Genomic DNA, 25,898 nt, shown 5'->3' on the forward strand with positions numbered 1-25,898 from the left:
TTCCCTACACCTTAATTCCCCTCCCTCCTCTTCCTCCCCTCCCCTTTACTTGCATACCTTCCTCCCTTCCTCGGTCCCCCCCTCCATTCCTTCTGTCTCGTTCGCCAACCCATGCTTCCCACACTTCTCGCTCTTCGCCTCTCTCATTACCTCACCTTCCTCAAGATCAGTCTTTCCATCAGGCTTTCTTCCCTCTATCCAGATCCTAGGTGTGCCTTGCTGTTCCCCTTCTTGCGCGTTTGTATTTTGTGGTTCCTGGATTTAAGAGGCCTTGAGTGGAATACTTTCTTCCACAACTGCCTATCAATGACCCCCCTCAGTCTCGTGAGCTGCCTGGGTTCCAACACGTCGCCATTCTTTAGCTCCACGAAGCTCCAAGTCCTCATCATATGTGCACTTTCGATGACAAGAAATCTACAAATAATACCTCCTACTCTAAGATATTTGCATATCGATCTATTCATGGGGCAGATGAAAATAGAAGCCCCTAGCCTCAAACGTATGTATCCTCTACTGGTCATTCCGGACTCTCAGTCACACCAAAAGGAATAGGGGAATCTTTAAAAAATGTCTTTTTGCTCCCCTAGGCACACACCTAGGCTCAACTAGAACACCCATGCTCTAATTGGTGCGTGCAGAACACCCTAATCTTCTTTGTCATTCATTTATATATGTGTTTGAGTATTGTACATAATCGGGGTTAAGGCACAGTGGCCTTTAACCCCCACAAGACTAAGCCGTACTGATTACACCAACCTTTTTTTGGGCTCTTTCAAACTATAAGTGAGGTAAGCCATCTTATGTACATCCTCCTCGATAGCCAAGCAAATGCAAAGACATTGAAACTTTGCTAGTTGGAAAATTGGATCTTCTCCTTGGGTCTAGGGAACTCTAGGAAAATACAATGAGGTCCCTAATAGTGGATGCATCCTTGCCCTAGAAACATGAGCAAAACCCTATAAATTTGTGCGATAAATGAATGGAGAGAGGACCTCAAAAGTATATGGCTAAATTGCCAATGGATTTGGGCTCTTGATAACACCTCCAAACAAGACTGCACATGATCACATGAGCATTGCCGCCTAGTATAGTGGTAAAGCAAGCGCTTTTGGATGCAAAAACGAAAGCAAAGCACTTTTGAGCTATTAATAGGAAAATTTTGTAGCATGATCTCCATTAACACAACTTCGTTAATTTTTTAAAAAATATATGTGAAAATTTACAAAAGAGTTTCAATCCTCCACTATTGCACTCCCTTGACAGAGGAGGCATTGCTAATAAATATTTTGGGTCTAAAATTTGAGTTTTGGCCTTTCCACAAGATGTAGGATTTCTCTCAATAGACGCACCTTGCCCCCCACATCAACTATCAATCTACTCAGAGATTCAAAGGAAAACTTGAAAGATGGTTTGGGAAGACTTTATCCTTAGCGAGCAAAATCATGATTGCCAAGCATATGCTTGAATCAATGATGGTGTATGTGTTATTTGTCCTACCATTTTCCAAGACAAGTTTGAGAAAGGTGGATAGGAACATCTCTAATTTTTTGTGGGAGGATACGTGGCATGCAATGAATGAGCTGGGAGGTAATGGAAATGCCCAAAGAGGCTAAGGGGATAGGGCTTGTACCCATGAAAGTGAAGAATGAGGATCTATGCACTAAATGGCTTCTTCTGCAGCCAGCCATGGGTTGTAATTACCGGGTACTTATTTGGTTGAATGCTCCAAATGGGATCAACTACCCTGCCAAGATATGATTCTCTCAAAGTTTCTAGTCAAAGTATCACAATTGAAGATATTTTCAAGGTTGATTCAAATATGGAAGACATGGGAAGGGCTGAGGTCACTTCATGGGGATGCATCCTTAGGTAGATCACTATGGCTCTTGGATTGGGCATTGATTAGGAGACTTAGAAGTCTTCAAGGTCACCCATTGGCTGGTTGAGATTCAGGCTCATTGCACGCAAGGGAGAGCTAGTTCACTAGCCAGCTTTTTCAAGAAGATTTGGGATTTAGGGGGTTTGTTTGGAGACCAGGCAAACCTTTCTCAAAAGTCAACTTAAAAGAGTTTAAAGAGGAAACTTCTGTTGTTGTGCCTATGATAGCAAGTAAGTAGTGGAAGTTTCATACTCCCTTAGACAGCTTGACAATGTGGAACTTTAGACTTAAAAGAGTTTGGAAGGCCACTATTTCCTTTAATATGAATTTATTGTTATGGAGAGTGATTGTTGGAAAACTTCCAATGAGAGCTAGGATTGCCAAAGGGAATCCTAATGTTGGTTCAATATGCCCATTATGCAATACTGGTAGGGAGACTCATATGCATCTATTTTGGGACAATTTCTTCACTAGGGAAGTGTGTAGGGAGATCATTAGAAGTTTGAGCAAAGGCATGGATTCATGTTGGAAAATGGCCCTCTTAGGTGACAAGGCAGCACTTGTATGCATTTTGGCAAGTTGTTAGGGGTTTTGTGCTTTTGCATGTGTGGAAACATAGTAATGACTTGGTTTTCCATAGACCTCATCATGAGAGGATGTTGGTTCCTATTATCATTGAAGTATCCCTTGCATAGCTCAACTTTAACAAGAACATAGCCAGATACTTGTCCACCTCCAATAATACTTTCTACATGAAAACACTCAGTGTCAAGCCTTCTCCCCATCCGCTTGTCAGCCATGGATTCTCGATTTTATCAATCGCATTACCAACCATAGAAACAATCAACGACGAAACAAAATTGAGTGGAAATCGATCGAAAGCAAGAAAATGGTAGATTGAATACCTCTATCCATCCATGGAAACACAATTTTCCAGCTTAAAATGATTTTCCAATGCAAGAATGGTCATGCACAAGACAAAAAATCATCACTTCTTCTGCCATCCCATACCAAGCTATAGACACCCACCAGCTCGCCGATGATAGCCCGATGCTTCACAGTTACCTTGCCTTTAGGCTGTGCAACCTACTCATGGAACCTCATCTATTGAGCTTTGATTCCTTACCTCTGCCAATTCCATTCTTTAGCTTCATTCAAGCAACAATGATATGTAAAACTTTGCCAAATTCACAGAAGTTCAAGTGCCCCATCATTATCCCCCACGCTAGTTTTTCCTACAAAAAACTTGATCGTATTCGATCCCTTGTGAAGGTGTTGTGGTTGGGGAAGTTAAGTCTCAGTATTCTGCTCCCAAATCTTGCAAGTTAAGACTAGGATGATAAGATAACTTTCTTCCAATATGGATTGAGAAATAGATGCAGAAATATATGGCCCAGTGAGCTTTTCCATTGCTGTGTTCTTGTCGTCTATAGAACTCATCCTTGATTCCCGATCATACATGACCTACCGCTGGTAGTAGAGGCGAGTGTTGCAATGGAAATACCGTAGATGAAAAAGGACAGGGGGAAGAGAATCTAGGTAGGGCAAGGAAGTGATAGAGGTGGAAAGGAAGTGGAAGGAGGAGGAGAAGAGGGCAATGGAGGAGGAGAGAGGGAAAGGATGAAAGGGGGGCGGGAAGGAAACAATAGAGAGGGTTCTTTCAAAAGGAAGCTTGAAGCGAGGGAGACATTGGGCAACTTGTTGCGCAAGGCATGGGAAGAGAGGGTACTAGGAAGGGACATGTTGCTATGCCATACGAGCGCTAAATGTAACCTTAGAAATAAAGTAATATAGAAGAAGATAGATAGATAGATGGGGACATACATTGTTACTGGCACTGCCCCATTAGGGGTAGAGCTCTAGCTACTAGAAACTTGCTATTTAAGATGCCTTTGAAAGCTAGGGGCAGAGCTCTAGCTACTAGAAACTTGCTATTTAAGATGCCCTTTGAAAACGGAGCAACAACAGTTTTACTCAACCACACGTGAGGCATGTGTCCCTCTTGTTGGCCTGCCCTCTAGGAAGGGCTATAGTAAAGGCACCTGTCAGTGCAAAGGGGAAAATTCGTTTTTCCCTAAATTTCATCACTTTTCTGTGATTGGTTGGGACGATGTGGTGTTTTTCTCTTCTGTCTATTTCGGGCACGTGAGGTGAATGCCTTGATTAATTAATATTTTTATTTTAGTACAATTTATAAGTAAGGATCAAAGGAGGTCCGAGGAATCCACTTTTGATTGATTCCTCTTCCGATGGTTCTCATCCATGCAGGAGCCACTTGAATTGAGCACCATGTGAAATTGAGGTTTGTAGCCCTCCTCCATGATTTCTCCATCGCACTGTCTTCCCTTGCATTCTTCACTCCATGGATCCTCCCCATCCTTCTGCTCCTCCTTGGCATCCTTCCAATTCCGTTGTTCCTCCCCATTCCATCTCCACCAATGCCTCGCCTCTCAATCCGCCTTCGTTTCTTCCACCCATCCCGCCCGCAGGAGCTCCCGACTAACGGTCCACAGTGTGGTCAAGCGCAGTCCTAAGCGGTTGAAGTACCAATTTGCTAGTACAAGAAAGGTGAGTGGGATCTTCTTATGCGAGAAATCAATCTCAAATGCTTCGCTTTATCATCCTCCCCACGCTGGCATTGTGTTCCTCACAAACGAATTTTGAAATGATGATGCAGTGCGAGTTTCGGTCTTTTTCGACTACTTTTTTGCAATTTTCGGATTGCGTTTGATTAGGCAAGGCCATATCTATATTGGCCCGTTAAGCACGGGTCCAGAAAAGTTGCTTCTTATCGATGGAGGATCGTTCTATCTCGTTAATTCTTATCAATGGAGAATTTAATTTAGGAAGAATTATGGATGACGCTCTTTTGGCATCATCTAGACTGCTTCCGCTCTTCGGATTCAAAGATTGTTTAAAGCCATCAAATTTGCGTTTACGTAGCTAATTTGAGCGGAGCTTTCATATGCACTCGTATTCTCTTCTTATTTCGTGTCCAGATCATGACTCCTGGTTATCCTATCCTTAGAGTTGAGATGTTGAGATCACTTTCGGCTCTCTCTCCGCCAATCTGAATTTTCTGTAGCACGATGTTAGATCCTCCGTATCGTCCCCCTGCCATTTCATTTCAGCTGCGATATTTTTCTTTAACACGATGTTGATCATTGGCGTGAACTGCAACAAAGTTCACTTTCGTTTCAGATTTAATCGACGGTTGCTCTGATCATTGCAATTGCAAAGTCTCCCCCTCAACCTCCTCCGCTCTTCAACGTATCTCAACAAAATTTGAGGTTGCAAACACAACCTAGAACATACTCTTTGAGCTTTCATAAAAGAGGAGAGTTGTGCATCATGCTGTATATTCGCTCGTATAATCTAGCTGTTGGGAGGGAACTTAACCTAAAGTACTTCTTATTAAAGATGCATACAAAAGTGTGATGAACAAAGGCAGCTTTTAATGCCAAGTTAGGCTTGTATGAGTTTAAATCAATTCCCTTTGCGGAACGAGCATCCTACTACGTTCTAGTCACTCATTAGTAAGACTTTATAGCTCATTGTTCAGTTTTTTGCCTTTTTTTTCTCCCATGGTAGTGACCCCACATTGATATTTTTAGGGGGAGGTGGACAAAGGATCCCTCAAAATTTTTGCACAATGGCTTTGCATATAGCTCAATAATGGTATCTTGAACAGGTGAGCATTGAATTGATGAATGTAGTGTTGTTCCTTAATGTTTTGAACCATTCAATTGAGCTGGTGGTGGCATATGTCGCTCACCTTAATTCTTTGAAATTGTGCACGTGCGACCATATTCATTGTGTTGAACCTTGCCTTTGCAAGGGGGAAAGGTGGACAACATACAATAGACAAAAGAGATGGTGAGATGTGCATGCAAGAGCATGTGTTCATATAATTGTTTGAGCGTTGTAGGGCACCAATCATGGCTTCTGAGCCTAGACACATTATCATACATGTTGGAAACATGATGTCTCTTTAGCATTATTTGGCAAATGTTATCATTGCACTGGGAGGTACCGTGAGATGGGGTGTAGAGATACTAAAAAATAGGTATGTGTGATCAGCCCCAGGAGGACAGGGTGCGACAGTAAAACCAATGATTCAAGATGTGAAGACAAGGGATCCCATGATGTAATCAACTACGCTAGAGCCCCTCCATGTGGGAAGTAGGTCAAACCACTTGAGGAGGACCATCTATTGAGACCATTATAAATGATAAGATCATGCATCCTGCCTAGATCCAATAGGGCCTGCCCGTAAGATGTGACCGGACCTCGTCTATCAGTTGAAACTCGCATCATACCTGCATCCTCAAGATCAATGTCTGGCAGTAAAATGGAATCGTCTCTGAAGTCAAGAAGTTGTACCTAACAAGCCCCTGTCCTCGCGTTGAAGTCCCCAACAAGGAGGACTTCCCCGTGGCTCGAGAAGTCAACAATGTCCTTGTATAGAGCTGCATACGGTGATGTCTTTGTTTCCTCTTGGACATCTTGAGCAAAGTGTGAGGTATCTCTCCGCTCTACTGAGATGGTCCTTAGAAGAGTGGACCTGTAAAGAACCGCTACTCCTCCCGATCCTCGTACTCCCCCTGTGTCCCTCGTCTCATCTCTGTAGGAAGACTCCCATGTATACCCGCTGACTACTGGTAGTGGGCGCTTTGGACTATGATGTGTCTCTATATAAAAGACTGTCACAACATGTATAGGATTCCGAGAAGTTCCCTGGTTCTGACCATAAGGTTCCATTACAGTTCCAAATGGTACATGAAAGGGTCTCGGTATGCTGAGTCTCATAGACCCCACCTCCCTATGTGGGAGGAGAGGTAGGTGCCCGACGGGGGTCTATAAGGAGTTGTCCATCTCGAAGTACTGCCCACTTCCCATCCTTGCGGGCCTAATACCAGGTGGGTGTGAGAGTGATGATTGGCTAAGAGGGAGAGGGGAAAGAAAGGTCGAGGAGTAGTGTGGGACAGTGAATGACACCTCCGATGTAGGTGACATAGGTAATAAAGCAGATGGGGAGACTGTAACTGTTTTTTAAAATCTTCGGAAGAGCGATGGGTCTATGAGAGTGTGAAAAACCTGATACAATGAGCTGTGGTAGTGGAGCTACTAAACGAGCATCCACACCAATGCAGAATGCAAAAAAATGCAAAATGGCAATACTAATTCCTAAGTACAACATAGTCATATCTCGACTATATATATCAATCTCAGCATCATCGTCGGCGTCATCATAACCATCATCATCATCATCATCATCATCAGCAGTAGGACATCACAATGGACGAGGCTGTGGAAGTGGAGGCATGAGGTCAACAATAGAGCGCTGTCGCCCCCCCAAGGGTCCTGGTACGTTTCCTGGTTGTAGCTTTGCGTCTAACCAGGGCCACTGTGACCCCCGTCGGTCAGGGCCCAACCCTAAACAAGGAGGGGATGTCCCCAAGTATGATCTGTGAGTCAACCCTCTGTCTGAGCTGTCGGGTCACAGGCTATGGGTCACTGTCATGTCGAGGTCTCGCCTCGTGGGGGTCTATGTGATCTGCAGTCGAGGAAGAAGTCAATCTGGTAGATTCGGGGCAGGTTGTGGGCTGTCCTCTTTGGCACTGCAGCCCACCAAAAATCTCGGACAAGTGTCCACCTTCCACTCTGGGCCTGGGGGGGGGTTGAGCCTATAAAAGAAGGCCTCTCCCCTTCATTCTCTACATGAAAAAATTTCGTCACTTTTCTTCTCCCTCCTTTTGGTTGATGGAGCAGAACCTCTCCAGCTCCTTGGGTGCAGCCAGCTTCTCCCCAGGTCATTCTCTCACCTTAGTAGCACTTTCTCTCTCTACAGCAGCACACTCTCTCTCTACAGTTCCAGCCCCTCCTCTCCAGAAATCTGCCCCCTCTCAGCTCTTCTGGAACAGCAGCAGCATCCTCTCTCCTTCTCCTAGCCTGGAGCAGCCACAGCGCCTTTCTCTCTCCTGCTGCAGTCTTTCTCTCTCTACTGCAGAATTTCTCTCTCTACTATTCCAGCCCCTTCCCCTTGCAGAAATCTGCCTTTCTCTGCACCTCTGGAACAGCAGCAGCTCCTCTCTTACATCCCCTCCCTTGGGGTCAGCATTGGAACTCTCTCTCTACAGCTATCACTCAATAAAGGCTTTCTCTCTCTAGCTTATAGGCTGTTTTTCTGAGCTGTTCTCATTCCAGCCCCATTTCCACACTCTCCTCACTCAAGGGAGCTTCAGAGGCATCAAGGACTTCATCTACAAAAGGGTCAAGTCACGAAGGGAGTCTGTATTGTCAAGTTTATCTCATTTATATCACTATTTCATGTTGTTTCTGCTATCTTTCTAGAAACTAGTGCTTGCCTCTAATGTTGGATGTAAGTGGTGATTGTTGCAGGCTTCTTCCTTGTGGATTGGGCAAGCCAAGAGTTGAAACCTGAGCTTGGAGTCCTCCTTTCTGTTGTCTACCTTGTACATATGCTCTTGAGTCTTGTATCTAGGTCCTAGGCTTTCACTGATGAGTTTATCAGTTTGGAAGGTGCATTGCACCTTGGTCTTGTAACTCCATTTTTAAGAATAAAGTGAGCCTGGATAAGGGGGGGGGGCCGTCTTGGCCCCTCAATCATATTGCAATTTCCAATGATGTCACTTTGTGTTTAAGCTGTATAAGTCTTAATTCCAACTTAATTGCAATCTCTTAAGTTTAAGTATATGTGATTGGTAACTTGCAATCATTTCATTCAAACGCCTCTGCAAAATCCGTTGTCTGAATTGATAGAAAGCACCGAGTAGTTTACAATCGCGCGTCGAAGTTGGCCACTAAACTCGATGTAGATTTGCCGTCTCCCACGAGCTCCTTAGTTGCCACCAGCCAATCCCATGCAGCCACTTGTTGATCCTCGTGCGCCATCGAGATCCGCGGTGGCTCTGCCCACTGTGGGGAGATTTCTAATCCTACCGGTCTCGCCATGTGGCTGTGTACGCGGTTTGCCTATTGCCACGTTGTGCCTGCCTGGCCCCCACTTCCAGTTGTTGTCTGCCTTGTCGACGAGAGCTGCCTAGTCAACAACCACGCCGCTCCCAGTTTGTCACTGTCGCCCGCCTGCCGCTCCCAGTTTGCCACTGTCGTTTTGCCACTGTCGCTCGCCTGCCGCTCGAGGCTGCCAAGTCGGCTGCCACACGTGATCTTAAACGGCTTGTTGTTGTTGAGATATCGAGCTCCACTCGTGATATGCCAGGGTGACCGTTGTGCATTTATGTCATCGACTTGTTAGCTGCAGATGCGGTTGGTACACTGCCCACGAATAATAGCTGGATGACAGCTATCCTTATTTACTCTAGTTCGTGGCTCAGTTAGTATGCCACCTTAGTTAGCTGAGTTTGGTTTGAGACCCACATATAGGGTTCTTCTATTTCTTTGTACTAGAGTTCTTTTGGCTTTCACAACTAAGAAGAGGAAAACTGTTTTTCAGCCTCCACCTTTGTGTGTATTCCCCCATTGTGTATGTGAGAAAGCCACAAGTGAGACTCCTTCCTTCTCTCCCACTATCTTCACATGGTATGAGAGCCTTGTTCGTGGTAAGGAGCTCAAGAAAGCAAACCAAGTTCGCAGTGTCCTGGTAAGAGGACCAGTGTTGCTTTCCTTTTTCGAGTTTGGGAGCAAATCTCTGCAGGTAGCACAGTCGGAAAGTGCAAGAGTGCATTGTCTCAGGTTGAGACGCCCTTCACGGTGTGGTGAGAGGGCAATATATGCTGCGGGCGAGGGCCAAGCCCGTGGTGGCTTTATTTTTCTGATTCGAGGCCATTTCAGGGCCCGTTTTGGAGGCGGAAGTTCTCTGAAGCACTGAGAAAAAGGCCCTGTTTTTGTTGTGCGACCACTGCTCTACAGGTCGGTGAAAAGTTGCCGCAAAAATTGCATCGTATGCCTGTGCGCAGAGATATTAGGAGTTATAGAATCATTCTTGTTGCCTGTTCATGCAAAATCGTCACTAAGAAGTGACTGTGTGGTCAAATACCACTTTCGTCAGTTTTGCAGATTTGCCTGTGTGAGGCAAAAGCTGTGTTTTTTGCAGTGACAGAATTTTTTGCAGTGTTCTGTAATGGCGTCTGATTCTTTTTCACAGATTGTCACTGAAAAGCTTGACAAGAACAACTTCCAAGCATGGAAGTTTAGAATGACGAATTTCCTTATGGGAAAAGGCTATTGGGAGTTCATTATAGGAAATGAAGAAGAACCAATTCTTTCTAATGTTCCCAATCAACAGGAAATGCATGCATTTAAAGGATGGCATGAGAGAGCCAGAAAAGTTATGTATTGGCTGTCTATCAGTATTTCGGATTCTATGATTGTGCATATTCAGGATGCAAGTACTCCAAAGGAGGCATGGGATACTTTGGCAAAAATGTACAGCACAAATACGCAAGCCAGGAAAATGCAGCTCAAGCAAGAGTTGCACAATGTGCAGAGAGAAAATATGAGCATCAATGACTACCACATGAAGGTGAAGAAAATTGCAGATGCACTTGCTTCCATTGGGTCGCCAGTGGAAGATGATGATCTAGTTTCTGTGACCTTGAATGGTCTAAGAAAGGATTATGCACAGTTCCGGACATCCATTGCCGTCCGTGAAAAATTTCAGCGACTTAAATAATGCAGGCCTAAAATATTGTTGCAGGATTGCCTAAATTCAAGGTTGCAGAAATGCATAAGGTATGTGAAGCCTGTCAATTTGGAAAACAGGCAAGGAAACTATTTCCTAGACATGTTCAAGAAAGTAAGAAGCCATTGGAATTAATATACTCTGATGTGTGGACTACTAAAGCTGCATCTATTGGAGGCTGTCATTACTTTGTCACTTTTATTGATGACTACAGCAGAAAAGTTTGGGTGCATTTTATGAAAAAGAAAATTGAAGTGTTAACATGACCAATGCGTTTATGCCAGATATCAATATCTGCAACTACACCGGTCCCATGTGCAAACATTGTTGCACTCAATTCAAGCATGTCCGCATCCAACGTAAACATCCTGCCCTTCTTCTTTCCTTTTGCTATCAAGCGACTATTATTTTTCATATCCTCAACAAAGCATCCATGAGGATTAAATCTGACCTGCAAGCCCTGCTTAACCATTTGACCAACAGAAACCAGGTTCTTGGTGATGTTCGGGACATGAAATACATCAGACAGGTATTTCTTTTTCCCATCCTGCATAGACAAAGGAATTTTACCAATCTGCACAATAGGATGTGCAATATCATCACCAGTCTCCACAAATCCTGATTTTTTCATTTTCCTTGCATCCTGCATCCATTTTGCATGACCTGTCATGTGGTTTGACGCACCTGAGTCAACATACCACACATCATTTCGTTCTTCTGCACTTGTCACAGAATTGGTCATGTGCTGCACCATAAATAGATGCTCATTTCTGTCATCACCCTGTCTACTAGAAGATGCATAATTGCCTTGTTGCAATTTTCCATTCATAATGTCATTCTGCTTTTTGTAGCAGTCTTCAGCCATATGACCCATTTTACCACAATAGTAGCATTCAACATTGCTGTTTGCATTTTGGCCTCTCTGCCATCCACCACGACCTCTTTGGCTCCCCCTGCCTCTAGAGCTACCACGTCCTCCTCCAAAGGACTAGTTTTCTTGAGTTTGCTGCATATTCTGATTTCTACCACGGCCTCCAGATCGGCCTCCTCTTCCTCTGCCTCTGCCTCTGCCTCTGCCTCTGCCTCTACCTCTACCTCTACCTCTTCCAGCATTTGAGTAGAAGACAGTTTCTTTTGAAGTTCCTCCTGAAGAAGATGCACCACCATTTCTCTGCTCTTCAGAAATTAGAAGAGCAAACAACTCCTCAAATCAGGCCTGTAAATAAAATGCCTAAGGTCAGATAGAGAGGGAGAGTACCTCTCAAATGAGTTTGCAAGGTTCTTGCAGGAGCATGGCATAAAGCAACAGTATATATGCAGTCATACCCCACAGCAAAATGGGCTTGCAGAAAGGAAAAATAGACATATTGGAGAGGTATCTCGGGCCATGCTAAATGAAAAAGACCTACCAGATTATTATTGGGCTGCAGCAGTTGTTACAATAGTTTACATAATGAAGAGGACTCCCACTGCAGCAATACATGGCATGACGCCAGAGGAGATGTATACTGGTAGGAAACCAGATATTTCTCATTTGAAAATTTTTTGTTGCATTGCCTATGTTCATGTGCCAGATGAGTTGAGGTCCAAGTTCGATCCAAAAGCTGAGAAGAACATCTTTATTGGTTATTCTCTGTAGAAAGGGTATAGATGCTATAACCCTTCTACTCGTAAGTTTACAGTGAGCAGAGATGTTGTTTTTTATGAGATGAGCAGCTGGTATAAACCAGTAAATGTGATGATTGATGTAGATGCATAAAATGGTAATGCTGCACAGAATTCACAGCAGCAATCACAAAATATTAGTGGACCTGTAGTGTCATCTAGCAGTGGTTCACATACTTCGCCATGGACAGGCAGATTGAGATCAGGAGAATCTCCTCAAAGCAATGCACATAGTGGTACGCAGGTATCACGAAAAGAAAAAGAGAAGGTAGATCAGCCCATGGTTGATGTGAATGCAGGTCACTCTTATGTGGATGGTGAATCCAGTGGCTCAGAACAAAGCATTGATGATGAGTTGGGTATTCCTTCTGTTGTTACACCTGGAGTAAGGAAGACCAGGGATGTTTCGAGAGCACCTGGTAGTGAGCCTATTTTGCGCAAGTCTAATAGAGTCAAGTATCCTGTGGATAGGTTGAAATATGATGGATTTACAGCCATTCACTATGCCTATATGGTCAAAGTGATACAGGAACTAGAACCCACTTCTTTTGAGCAAGCCATGGGAAAAGAAAAATGGGAGAAAGCCATGGATGAAGAAATGGATGCCTTGGAAGCAAATGCTACATGGGAATTGATGCCTTTGCCTAAAGACAAGAATGCAATTGGCTATAAGTGGGTTTATAAGGTCAAGCACAATGCAGATGGTTCTGTGAACAAATACAAGGCAAGATTAGTTGTCAAGGGGTATGCACAGACATATGGCATTGATTATGAAGAAACATTCAGTCCGGTTGCAAGGATGGCAACCGTAAGAGCAGTCATTGCTATGGCTGCATCAAGGGGATGGTCTTTACATCAGATGGATGTAAAGAATGCCTTCTTGCATGGTGATTTACAAGAAGAGGTCTTTATGGAGCAGCCGCCAGATTATGTTCATGCTGTTCATCCTGAGTTTGTTTGCAGAGGTTGAAGAAAGCCTTGTATGACTTGAAGCAAGCACCTAGATAACAGAGAAAGGTATTATGCTGCTTGTCATTTATGTTGATGATTTGATCATCACAGGTGATAGTGATGAAGATATCATTCATGTGAAAATGCTATTGAAGCAAAAGTTTGAGATGAAGGATTTGGGAGAGCTGCGTTATTTCTTGGGCATTGAGGTGATTAGATCACCAAGTGGGATACAACTCTTGCGAGGCTGTATGGATTGGACATGCTGTCCAAATATGGGATGACAGGCTGTAAGCCTGTTTCAGTTCCTTTGGAGTAGAATGTGAAGCTGAGCGCAGATGCAGGTGAGCTTCTGGAAGACCCTACTATGTACAGACGCATAGTAGGAAGTTTGATTTATATGACTATTACCAAGTCAGATTTGAGCTATGCTGTTGGATTGGTAAGTCAGTTTATGCAGGCTCCAAGGAAACCACATTTAGATGCGGCTAGACGCATACTCAGGTATGTGAAGTCCACATTGCAGTATGGACTATTTTATGAGGCTGGGGTTCAGATACAGTTGCATGGATACACTGATGCTGATTGGGCTGGTAGTATTTCTGATAGACGATCTACCAGTGGATATGTGTTCTCTTGTGGGAGTGCTGCAGTCACTTGGAGCAGCAAGAAACAGCCTACAGTTGTCTTGTCGAGCACAGAGGCTGAGTACAGGGGTGCAGCAATGGCTGCATGTGAGGTAGCTTGGTTGCATAAGATACTTTATGATATGCATCAGTCTACAGATGGGCCAGTTGTCATTTATTGTGACAACATGAGCAGTATACACTTGGCAAATAACCCAGTCTATCATGCTAAAACAAAGCACATTGAGGTGCATTATCACTATGTGCGGGAGAAGGTTTTACTAGGTCTTATTGATCTAGTTTATGTCAGCACAGAGGATCAGGTAGCTGACATATTCACGAAGACAGAAGCTGCGCAAGTTCAGAGACCTGCTTTGGTGTGCAGGAATTGGGATTGAGCTCGAGGGGGGAGTGTTGAGATATCGAGCTCCACTCGTGATATGCCAGGGTGACCGTTGTGCATTTATGTCACCGACTTGTTAGCTGCAGATGCAGTTGGCACACTGCCCACGAATAATAACTGGATGACAGCTATCCTTATCTACTCTAGCTCGTGGCTCAGTTAGTATGCCACCTTAGTTAGCTGAGTTTGGTTTGAGACCCACATATAGGGTTCTTCTATTTCTTTGTACTAGAGTTCTTTTGGCTTTCACAACTAAGAAGAGGAAAACTGTTTTTCAGCCTCCACCTTTATGTGTATTCTCCCATTGTGTATGTGAGAAAGCCACAAGTGAGACTTCTTCCTTCTCTCCCACTATCTTCACAGTTGTATCTCCTTGCCAGTCGGTGCGTAATCTTAGAGGGTTAGGTGAATTGCTCGAGCTCGGGCTTGAGGTAGACCAAGTCTCATTCGTTATACTCCTTGGAATGCCTTTTGGCGTCTTAATATTTCTTCATATGCTTTTCGGCTTTCTCTAAGTACTTGCTATAGCAAACCGCTTCACCCAGTCTTTATGGAAGGAACCTCTAACAGGGTCTACACCTTCGTGCGTTTCCAATTTGCTATTGCACCAGGAGCTATCCATAAGACAACTCGAAGGGAGGGAAACCTGATGAAGCATCCCGAGCTTGGGATCAGTATCGAAACCTTTGTCAGAGAAATTTATCAGTGGCGGAATACACTGATAAGTTCAGAGAAAGTGTGATGAAACTTTATGAACCTCTACCTCAATCAGTCTAAGTAAAAGATTTTATCTTTGGACTGAATGATCGGATCAAGATGAAAGTGCGGGCTAAGTATGCGAACACGCTAGATGAAGCAATTGCCATAGCCCTGAACTATGAGGATGCCAAAGGGAACAGACCAAGTGGGTTTGTGCAAGTTGGGACTCGGTATGAGTACCCGAAGAAAACTGGGTTTAAGAAGAAGTGGATTAGCAAAGGGAGTGCCTCATAGCCTAGTGGTCAAGCCAAGCAGGCGAAGCCAGTTGAGACTCCTAAACCAAGTACCACCATTGGAGTGAAAAGAAAAGTAACACCAATGGCAGCCCGGGCTTGGTCGAAGTCTTCTTTGAACCCAGAGCAAAGAGAAAAAGCGAGGAGAGAAGGCTTGTGTTTTGGATGCCTTCAGCCTCATCAGTGGAAAGATTGTCCACGAAACGAGGATCGTCGGATGGATGAGATAGTGATCTCAGAATACAACATGGAAATGGAGGAAAGTCCTAAAGCAAAACAGATGCAGATTCAGCTAGCGGGATCTGCTCAAAGGTCAGTACATGTTTTGTTATGTATGTCTGTTGCTAAGCTAGTAACCAGTGCACCTGATTATGTCCTATCAAAGCCCGCAGCAACGGGGTATACAGCCTTTAACAATATGGAGTTAATTAAGATGAAAGGGCAAGTAGCCAATCATGATGTCATTGTGTTGTTTGACTTAGCCTCAACGCACAAGCTTGTAAAGAGGCTGAAATTAAAGACTAGTCCATCTGACTATGCATATACAATCATAATGGCGGATGGAAGTTCAACTGAAGTATGGGACCAAAGGGTTACCCAGTTGGAACTTCGAATTCAGGACTATACAGAGAAGCTTGATTTTGAAATGACAAAGCTTGCTGACGCAGATATAAACCTAGGTAAGGCTTGGCACTTTAGGAAGAATCTAACCATAGATTGGAAAAAGCACATATATCAATTCAAGATGAATGATGTGCTGTATGTCTTATGAGGTGAAAAAGATATACCTCTAGGACCGTTGGTTTCCGTAATGGAAGTTTGAAAAGCTCAAGAAGAGTTTTTGTTTCTTTGTACAGCAACGGTAGAGCCGATTGATGGTTCTTCGTCTAGCACTGATGTTACCCAAAATGGACAGATGGCGAAGCTAGCTGATCAAATAGCAGAGGAGTTCTCTGATTGTTTTAGGGATGAGTTACCTTATGGATTACCTCCAAAGCGGAATGTTCAGCATAAGATTGAACTAATCCCGGGAGCAGAACCTGTAAATAGACCTCCCTATAGGTTAAGTTTTACCGAAGAAGCGGAGGTATGAAGAAAGCTGGAAGAATACCTCAAGCTGGGGCAGATTCAACCCAGTTTCTCACCTTTTGCTTCGCCAGTGATATTTAAAAAAAAAGAAAGATGATACTTTTCGCCTCTGTATAGATTACAAAGCATTGAATAATATCACTACTAAGCACAGGTATCCGATGGCTCGGATCGATGATTTGCTAGATGCGTTATATGGGGCCGTAATTTTCAGTAAGATAGATCTTAAATGTGGCTATCATCAGATCCGTATTAGAGTCGAGGATGTGCATAAAACCGCTTTTAGAAGCAAGTTTGGACATTATGAGTTTTTGGTAATGCCGTTTCGACTTACTAATGCTCCAGCTACATTCGTCATGCTTATGAACGATTTACTACGTCCGCATATCGGGAAGTTTGTAGTACATTTTATTGACGATATTCTTGTGTTCAGCAAAAGTATTGCTGAGCATCACGAACACTTAAGAATAGTGTTCAATACGCTGAGGAAAGCCAGTCTTTATGTAAATAAAAAGAAAACTGTACTGTGTATGGTAAGACTTGAATATTTAGGATTCATTATTACTCCCAAGGAGGTAGAAATGGATCCAAAGAAAGTGGCTGCGATACTGACTTGGCCTATCCCTTAGCACCGCTTTGCGATCATTCTTGGGATTTGTCCAATGTTATCGAAGGCATATCAAAGGATATTCCAAAATAGTATCGCCATTGACTGATCTGACCTCAGATAAAGTACCTTTTATAATCAACAGGAGAGTTTTAACACCATAAAACAAGCTGTGGTCTCAGGTACGGTGTTAAAAATAGTTGATCCCTAGAAACCGTTTTTACTTGAAACCGATGCAAGTGGCATTGCGGTAGGAGCAGTTCTCCTCCAAGAGGAAAGGCCAGTAGCCTTTGAAAGCAAGAAACTTTCTCCCTCTCAACGAAATTGGCCAACTCATGAATTAGAGTTGTATGCTGTTGTCCATGCTCTGAAAACATGGAGACATTATTTGTATGGATCAGAGTTTTATGTTGATGTTGATCATGATACTCTAAAACATTTTTGTTGACTTGAGAGGCCGCCAAGCTAGGTGGGCAGAACTCATGCAGGAGTTTAACTTTACGATTCGGTACCGAAGAGAGAAGGATAATAAAGTTGTTGATGTGTTGTCAGGCATTATGCATAATATGAGTTTCACGGTATTAGAGAGTGCTCTAATGACCGAGATTAGAGAAACTCAAAAGGTGGACGAGTTCGTCCAGAGCCTTTGGCCTAAGACTCATGTATTTAAACCCGGGGAAAAAGGGTAACCTGGCATCCAGAAAAGGCCAAATTTATGCAAGATATACCATAAGAGATGGTATGCTGAAAAGAAATGGCAAGGTAGTAGTACCTAATCAAAATGATCTCAGGCAGAGAGTCATTCAATAATGCCATGATAGCATAAGATTGAACTAATCTCGGGAGCAGAACCTGTAAATAGACCTCCCTATAGGTTAAGTTTTACCGAAGAAGCGGAGGTACGAAGAAAGCTGGAAGAATACCTCAAGCTGGGGCAGATTCAACCCAGCTTCTCACCTTTTGCTTCGCCAGTGATATTTAAAAAAAAAGAAAGATGATACTTTTCGCTTCTGTATAGATTACAAAGCATTGAATAATATCACTATTAAGCACAGGTATCCGATGGCTCGGATCGATGATTTGCTAGATGCGTTATATGGGGCCGTAATTTTCAGTAAGATAGATCTTAAATGTGGCTATCATCAGATCCGTATTAGAGTCGAGGATGTGCATAAAACCGCTTTTAGAAGCAAGTTTGGACATTATGAGTTTTTGGTAATGCCGTTTCGACTTACCAATGCTCCAGCTACATTCGTCATGCTTATGAACGATTTACTACATCCGTATATCGGGAAGTTTGTAGTACATTTTATTGACGATATTCTTGTGTTCAGCAAAAGTATTGCTGAGCATCACGAACACTTAAGAATAGTGTTCAATACGCTGAGGAAAGCCAGTCTTTATGTAAATAAAAAGAAAACTGTACTGTGTATGGTAAGACTTGAATATTTAGGATTCATTATTACTCCCAAGGAGGTAGAAATGGATCCAAAGAAAGTGGCTGCGATACTGACTTGGCCTATCCCTTAGCACCGCTTTGCGATCATTCTTGGGATTTGTCCAATGTTATCGAAGGCATATCAAAGGATATTCCAAAATAGTATCGCCATTGACTGATCTGACCTCAGATAAAGTACCTTTTATATGGGGATAGAATCAACAGGAGAGTTTTAACACCATAAAACAAGCTGTGGTCTCAGGTACGGTGTTAAAAATAGTTGATCCCTAGAAACCGTTTTTACTTGAAACTGATGCAAGTGGCATTGTGGTAGGAGCAGTTCTCCTCCAAGAGGGAAGGCCAGTAGCCTTTGAAAGCAAGAAGCTTTCTCCCTCTCAACGAAATTGGCCAACTCATGAATTAGAGTTATATGCTGTTGTCCATGCTCTGAAAACGTGGAGACATTATTTGTATGGATCAGAGTTTTATGTTGATGTTGATCATGATACTCTGAAACATTTTTGCTGACTTGAGAGGCCGCCAAGCTAGGTGGGCAGAACTCATGCAGGAGTTTAACTTTACGATTCAGTACCGAAGAGAGAAGGATAATAAAGTTGCTGATGTGTTGTCAGGCATTATGCATAATATGAGTTTCACGGTATTAGAGAGTGCTCTAATGACCGAGATTAGAGAAACTCAAAAGGTGGACGAGTTCGTCCAGAGCCTTTGGCCTAAGACTCATGTATTTAAACCCAGGGAAAAGGGTAACCTGGCATCCAGAAAAGGCCAAATTTATGCAAGATATACCATAAGAGATGGTATGCTGAAAAGAAATGGCAAGGTAGTAGTACCTAATCAAAATGATCTCAGGCAGAGAGTCATTCAATAATGCCATGATAGCCCATGTGCGAGACATCCTGGAGTCGAGAAAACATATGATCTCGTGAAGCGAGATTTCTTTTGGCCAAAAATGAAAAAACATATTCATGAATATGTGACACGTTTTTCGTGTCACGTAAGTAAGGTAGAGTAGGTGAAGCCACCCGAACTTTTACAACCTTTGGAAATACCACTAGGTAGGTGGGAGAGCATTTCCATGGACTTTATTGTAGGTCTGCCTACGACATAAGATGGATATGATTCTATCCTTGTGGTAGTTGATTGTCTTACTAAGATGCTCCCAAGATGGCTCACTTCATTCCAACTAGAGAGTCTGTTAGTGCCCTGCAAGTGGTGGATTTATTTATTAAACATATATTTCATTTTCATGGATTACCCAAATCCATAGTGTCAGACAGGGATGTCAAATTTACCAGTCATTTTTTTATTGTAGTGTTTGAGACACTACGGACTGAGTTAGGAATGAGTAGTGGGGATCATCCAGAAATGGATGGTCAGATGGAAAGTATCAACCAAATTTTAGAGGATATGCTTAGAGCATATGTGTCATTGAGGCAACATACATGGGACAAGTGGTTGCCACTGTTAGAATTTGCCTACAATGATAGAAAACATTCCTCTACAGGGTTCAGTCCGTTTGAGTTGAACTATGGTTATAGACGAGCAAATCCAACTACAATTGGAGTACCTCAGAAAGTGCCTAGTGCCGCGAACTTTGTGGTTCAGATGCGGGAGATGCTAGTACTTACGAGAGCTAACATCCGCCAAGCTATGGATAGAGCTAAGGCGTATGAGGATAAAAACAGATCCGTTAGAGAATTTAAGGAAGGAGAAAAAGTTTTTCTCAGAGTTCCTTCACACTCAAAGTCTTTGACTGCAGGAGAGTGTGCTAAGTTATTACCCTGATATTGTGGGCCGTGGTTAATTCTAAAAAGAATAGGCAAGGTGGCCTATAAATTAGAATTACCACAGGGTTGTAAGGTGCACCCAGTGTTTCATGTTTCTCGTTTAAAGAAATTTTTGCATACATGTGACTCACTAATCGAGGGTGTTGTTTTGTTTCAGGAGATAGAGGATAATGCAGGACGCAAACCAACAAGAATCCTGGACCGAGGAAAAATGCAAGTACGCAATCAGAAGATACCCACGGTGTTGGTTGCATGACATGGTTTACCTCTATCAGAAGCTACCTGGGAATCCGTATACCAGTTATGGAGAAAGAAAGAAAGAAAGAAAGAAAGAAAGAAAGAAATTTTATGAGAGTCTTCGGAAGACCGATGGGTCTATGAGATTGAAAGAAAACCTGATACAAATCACAGTAAGGGTGGAGCTACTGAAACGAGCATCATCACCCATGCTGAATCCTAAGTCTAATCATACATAATCAAATACATCTGGATGTAACGATGAAAAGAAAAGGACTGGAGTGAAGCAGAATCCTCCGTATGTCATGTCGCCCTGGCCAGTGCATAGCCGGTGATGGGACACTAGCGCCCGTCAAGGGGTGCTGTGCGTCTTGGTCTCCTGGACGAGGCTCGACGCAAGACCAGAGCCACCGTGACTCCTGTGGGACGTATCCCGGGTCTAAACAATGATGGGAGGTCCCCCAGAGTGATCTGTGTGTCCCCTCGATGTCTCGTGTATCGTGCTGTGGTCGTCGGGTCGGGGTCTCTGTCACGTCTGCGGCTAGAGACTGGATGATCAATGTCACTCGATGGGAAGAACTCTGTGATCCTACTGTGAGAGGTGTCTGATGATGTGGCCAAGCCCCGTCGCCTGAGTAAGTGCTCTCTGTGTCGGACCCCGTCATGAATGAAGGCCGCGAGGCATCTCTGATTTGGGTAGGCGAGGAATCTGGAAAGGAGCCCGGAGCTGTCTCTGAAGAGGTAGTGGTAGCGACCGTGGATCTCGTAGTACACTAGGCACCTGAAAATAAAATGCTCCTTCGACTCAACCTCCTGACAATCACACAATATGCATAAGCGATGCTCCCTAGGAATCCCCTCTGCTCTGTCGCTCTCTATGCGAAGGTGGTGTGATGATATCCGAAACTGTCCGATGGAGATCCGTAGTGAGTGAGGCATATGAAGCTCAATGTACCTCGGTGGTGTGATGAATCCCTCCTCCGAAATACGAAGACAGTAATCTCTGTAGAAACTCAGCTTCACTGGAAGCTCCCTCGGCTACAACCAGGTCCTAAAGGTGTGTAGCTGTAGGAGATCCTCTCGAATGACCTGGTTGGTGTGTGGCCCGATCGGGATGGTGGGTGGGAGTACCGGGGAGTGTTCCCAGACTTTATCATCAAGGACGCTGATGCCTGAAGAGGGAAGGAAAACATGACCTGGGAAGGGTCAGTGGACATTTCCTTTAAAGGATCAATGTTTGTATTATATTTGTTTGGGTTTCATGTAAATGATTAAAAGGAATCAAGGTCAAGGTCCTTGGTGAGGGTGACATGGCACAAGACTAGGCGGATCTAAGGCTAAGGGGTCTAAATGCATTAAAGGTGCCAAGGGGCAAATGATTTCAATGATATCCCAAGAGAGGGGTAAATGATGCATTTAGGAGATGCTTTCAAATGATGACATTTGGTAGACTAGATCCATCTAGGGATATGTGGGCTCTATGTGTAGCATGCAGGTTTTCCCTACTTACGTATCTTTTAGGAGCTTGCTACAGTAGGGGTTGGTTGGGTGGAACATAGTTGTGTCTACGCCTGTGATTTGCAGGAAAAGTTTGGCGTTAATGGTTTAGTCGTTTCAACAGGAACATACATAGGCCTTTGTTTGAAAAATATAACTCCTTCACGTACTTCAACAACTTGTTTCCTTCCTGTAGAATCTGTTTGGCCAAAGCATATCCCTTCTTGATCTCTTCCATGAGCGTTGCTCCTTGAAGCAATTGAGTGGCAGATAGGTAGAGGCACCGAGACAAAGCATCTGCTACTGCGTTCTCACGGCCAGGCTTATACTTGATCTCAAAGTTGAAGTTTGCGAGGCAATCTTGCCACCTTGCTTGCTTTGGTGATAGGTTGGGCTGTATGATAAAATACTAGGTGATCACATTGTCCGTGTACACTGTAAAGTGCCTCCCAAGCAGGTAATGCTTCCAAGTCCGTAAGCAGTGCACTATGGCAGTCATCTCTTTATCATGTCTCAATTATCGAGTCTCCCGATCGATGAGTTTACGACTTTCATAGGCCACAGGATGGCCTCCTTGCATTAAAACTCCTCCTATAGCTTGGTCAGATGCATCTGTTTGGACCTCAAATGGCTTGTCAAAGTTTGGCAAGACAAGCACAGGTTCGCTACTAACCACCTTCTTCAGAGCTGCAAGTGCTTCATTGTCCATCTCCGAGCCGCATCCTTCTGGGTGATGGGTGAGTGTGGTAGTGATGTCACTGTACATATCCACGAAGCATCGATAGAAGGATGCAAGCCCTTTGAAGGCACAGATGTCGTGGACAGTTTGTGGCATTGGCCACTCAGTTATGGCCTTTATTTTCTGCTCGTCCATCAATAGTCGGCCTTCTGTGACCTTTGAAACCCAAGAAATAGACGACTTTCTGAGCAAACTCACACTTACTAGTTTTTAGGTAGAGTTTGTTTACCTGAAGTCGCTCGAAGACAATTCTGAGATGCTCCACATGATCTTCCAATGTCTTCAATGAGAATGTCGTCCCAGTACAAGACAACATACTCATCCAAAACATCCTGAAAATTTTCAGTCATTAGCGTAGAGTAAGTCGCGAAGGTAAGGACTAGCCAGTCATAGGACCCATATTTCGTCCTCATAGTTGTTTTCTCAACATCCTCATCTGTTATACGTACTGATGATACCCTGAACGAAGATCAATCTTTGTGAAGTACCTTAGCTGCACCAAGGAATCAAAGAGCTCCCTCATATTTGGAAGAGGGTATACTGTAATTTTGTTAAGGGCTCGATAATCCATGATAGGTGAAGATCTCCCTGCTCCTTCTTCATGAATAAAACTCGAGCTCCATAGGGTGATTTGGATGGGCGAATAAACCCGCCTTCTAAAAGCTCTCGAAGCTGATGCTTCAACTGTATATTCTCAGCATGTGAGCTAGTAAGGGGCCTTAGCCGGAGGATCAGACCTGGGTAGACCTCAATCTTATGGTCAATGCTGCATTTGGGTGGCAGTTCCTTAGGCAACAATTGGGCATGATGTCTTGATACTCTTGAAGCAAGGCTTGAACTTCCCTTGGAACATGTTTCTGTGAGAAGTGCAGCGGAAATGAACGGAAGAGAGAGAGAGAGAGAGAGAGAGAGCACGCCTCACACACACACCAAACTGAGGAGGAAGAAAGGAACAAGAGAACTGCAAGTGATCTCTAGAGAAAACCCCGCTACGATTGGGGGAAAACCTCGGAAACAATGGGCTGCTCGAGAGCTGAGAACAAACAGCTCAACGACCAAGTGGAAGGGAGCACAAGGGAGTGGATGAACTGCTCCACTACCCTGCTCCTCAAGTGCACAACTGGGCTGGCTCGGCTCCTCTGCCAGGCCCTGCAAGAGATGTGATATGCTGCTTCATGGGATGAAAAATGAGGGGAGGGGGGAGGCACATATATAGCCGCTAGCCCCCCCCCAAGTCGGTCAGCGGGTACTTGGGCTGCTGCTCCTCCCCGCTCCCTTGCTGCCCCCTCTCCCTCAGCCCCTCCCTCCCTCTCTCCCTCGCCCTCAGCCCCTCCTCCCCCTCCCTCAGCCCCTCCCTCCCTCCTCCTCTCCCTCTCAGCCCGCCCCCTACCCTCTCACCCCGCCCCCTCCCTGCCTCTTAGCCCGCCCCCTCCCTGCCTCTCCTTCCACGCCCTCTCAATCCGCCCCCTCCCTGCCTCTTCTTCCACGCCCTCTCAGCCCGCCCCCTCCCTCTCCTCTCCCTCTCCTCTCCCTCTCAGCCCGCGCCCTCCTTCCCTCTCAGCCCGCCCCCTCCCCTTCAGCCGCTCCTCTCTACCCCCTCCCTACCTCGCCTTCTACTCCCCGCTCCCTTCCTCGCCGTCTACCCCCGCTCCCTCCTCTCCTTCTACCCCGCCCCCTCCCCGCTCCCTACCCCCGCCTTCTACCTTGCTCCCTTCCTCCCTCTTCCCCGCCCTCTACCTCACCCTTACCCTCCTCCCTTCCGTCCGCCTCTACCCCACCCCCTTCTCCTACGCCTCACCCCCCCCTCCGTCTTCCCCACTCCCTATCCCCCGTGCCTCTCCTTGCTCTCCTCTTCCCCCTTCGCTTCTACCCTGCTCCCTAACCCCCGACTCAGTCCTCTCCTCTCCTAAGCTCTCTCCTCTCCTCCCTTCCCCCTCTTCCTGTCTCCCCCTTATTTCCTTCTCCCGCAGTGATTTTTGGAGCGGACAGAGCTTCAAAGGTGTTTGAATTGGCCTCCTCACCTCGATTGGCGATGGATATTCCGTTAGCCAATCCTACTCCACCTCCACCGGCCGCGAAAACCATTACTTTTTCTGAAGACGAGTTGCAGCAGCTTAAGAAGGACGTAGAGATTGAATGCTCTACAACGTTACTCGCACGCATCTTCAGGTCTCACCCTTCCAGATCCCAAGCCAGAGACTGGATGCTTGCGGCTCTCCCCCCAGACCTCACTCCACGCCATTTAGATGTTCGTCTTTTGGGACGAGGTTTTTTCCAGGTTGTTTTTGACACTCCAGAGGTTGTGAGCACTGTGCTCAAAGCTGAATTTTTACAACTGGGACACATGAAGATCTTCTTTGATGCCTTCGATATTGGTTTCAACCCAGTGGAGGCAGATAAGGAAATATTTTCGCTCTTCATTAGATTTCCTGGGCTTCCCTAGGTTTACCATCGACTTCTTTCTGTTATTAGGGAGCATTTCGGCGCGGTTGCTGAGATCCCACCCCTCCCTGGGTTGCCATTGACTGCAGCAGAGGCAACCAAGGCTGATGGGCTACCTAGAGTTAGGGTCCTCCGTATGGATCCTAACCTCACGATGGAGCATGTTATGATCTAGCGCCCTGATGGTTCCTTTTTTCGCCAGAGAGTAGAGATTGCAGGCAGGCAGGACCAATGCAGGATTTGCAGGACCATTGGACACTTTGCCAGGGATTGCCCCAGGAAGAAGACCTCTGGTACAGCCACTACCCAACGGCCTCGACAGGGGGGTGGTACAGGTCCACCACCTGCTCCTCGGCCTCGGCAGGGGGGTGGTACGTCCAGCACCTGCTCCTCGACCTCGACAGGGCGATCCTCCTCAGAGTGGTGGTACAGCTCGCCAGAGTGCTCCTCATCGACTAAGCGCTCCTTTGGTACCGCCACCTTCTACCTCCAGTGCCTCCCGACGTGCAGGGGCACCTGTCGCATACCAGTATGTTCAGGTTTGTGTGCAGATTTCACCTTCAATTCACGAGGATACACTAGTGGACTCTGTTTCACCTCGTGCTATCCCTCCAGTCTCACCTCACACAATCCGAGACGCTTCAACTTCGACCTCCTCTCCGGTTGCAGCTTCTCCCCTGGAACCAAGCCTGCCAAACACTCTCCCCGAGGCAGTAGAGGTCTCCGCGGCCGTGCAGACACAGGATCGTTTAGAGCAGTCCTCACTTCCTCCCTTGGACAAGGGGAAGGGGATGGTTTACACTATTGATTCTCTTCCCTCAGAAGGGATTCTTCGCACTCCGGTGTCTGGCATGATTCAC

At 45.0% G+C, this 25,898-nt stretch overlaps 1 protein-coding gene across 3 annotated transcripts in view; it reads left to right on the forward strand.

The window, feature by feature from the left end:
• Positions 1-4,124: 4,124 nt before the first annotated feature.
• LOC147882435 (DHBP synthase RibB-like alpha/beta domain-containing protein) overlaps positions 4,125-25,898 on the forward strand; it is a 68,632-nt gene continuing 46,858 nt past the window's right edge. For all 3 annotated transcript variants that reach the window (XM_087400692.1, XM_087400694.1, XM_087400693.1), the window contains exon 1: positions 4,125-4,447. In XM_087400692.1, the coding sequence (XP_087256818.1) occupies positions 4,199-4,447 (249 nt within the window). In that variant the 5' untranslated portion in view covers positions 4,125-4,198. The remainder of the gene's footprint in view (positions 4,448-25,898) is intronic.

The sequence above is a fragment of the Dipteris shenzhenensis genome, chromosome 29, assembly GCF_047967505.1.
Source record: "Dipteris shenzhenensis isolate YYH24624 ecotype China chromosome 29, Dip_SZ_1.0, whole genome shotgun sequence".
Lineage (NCBI taxonomy): Eukaryota > Viridiplantae > Streptophyta > Polypodiopsida > Gleicheniales > Dipteridaceae > Dipteris > Dipteris shenzhenensis.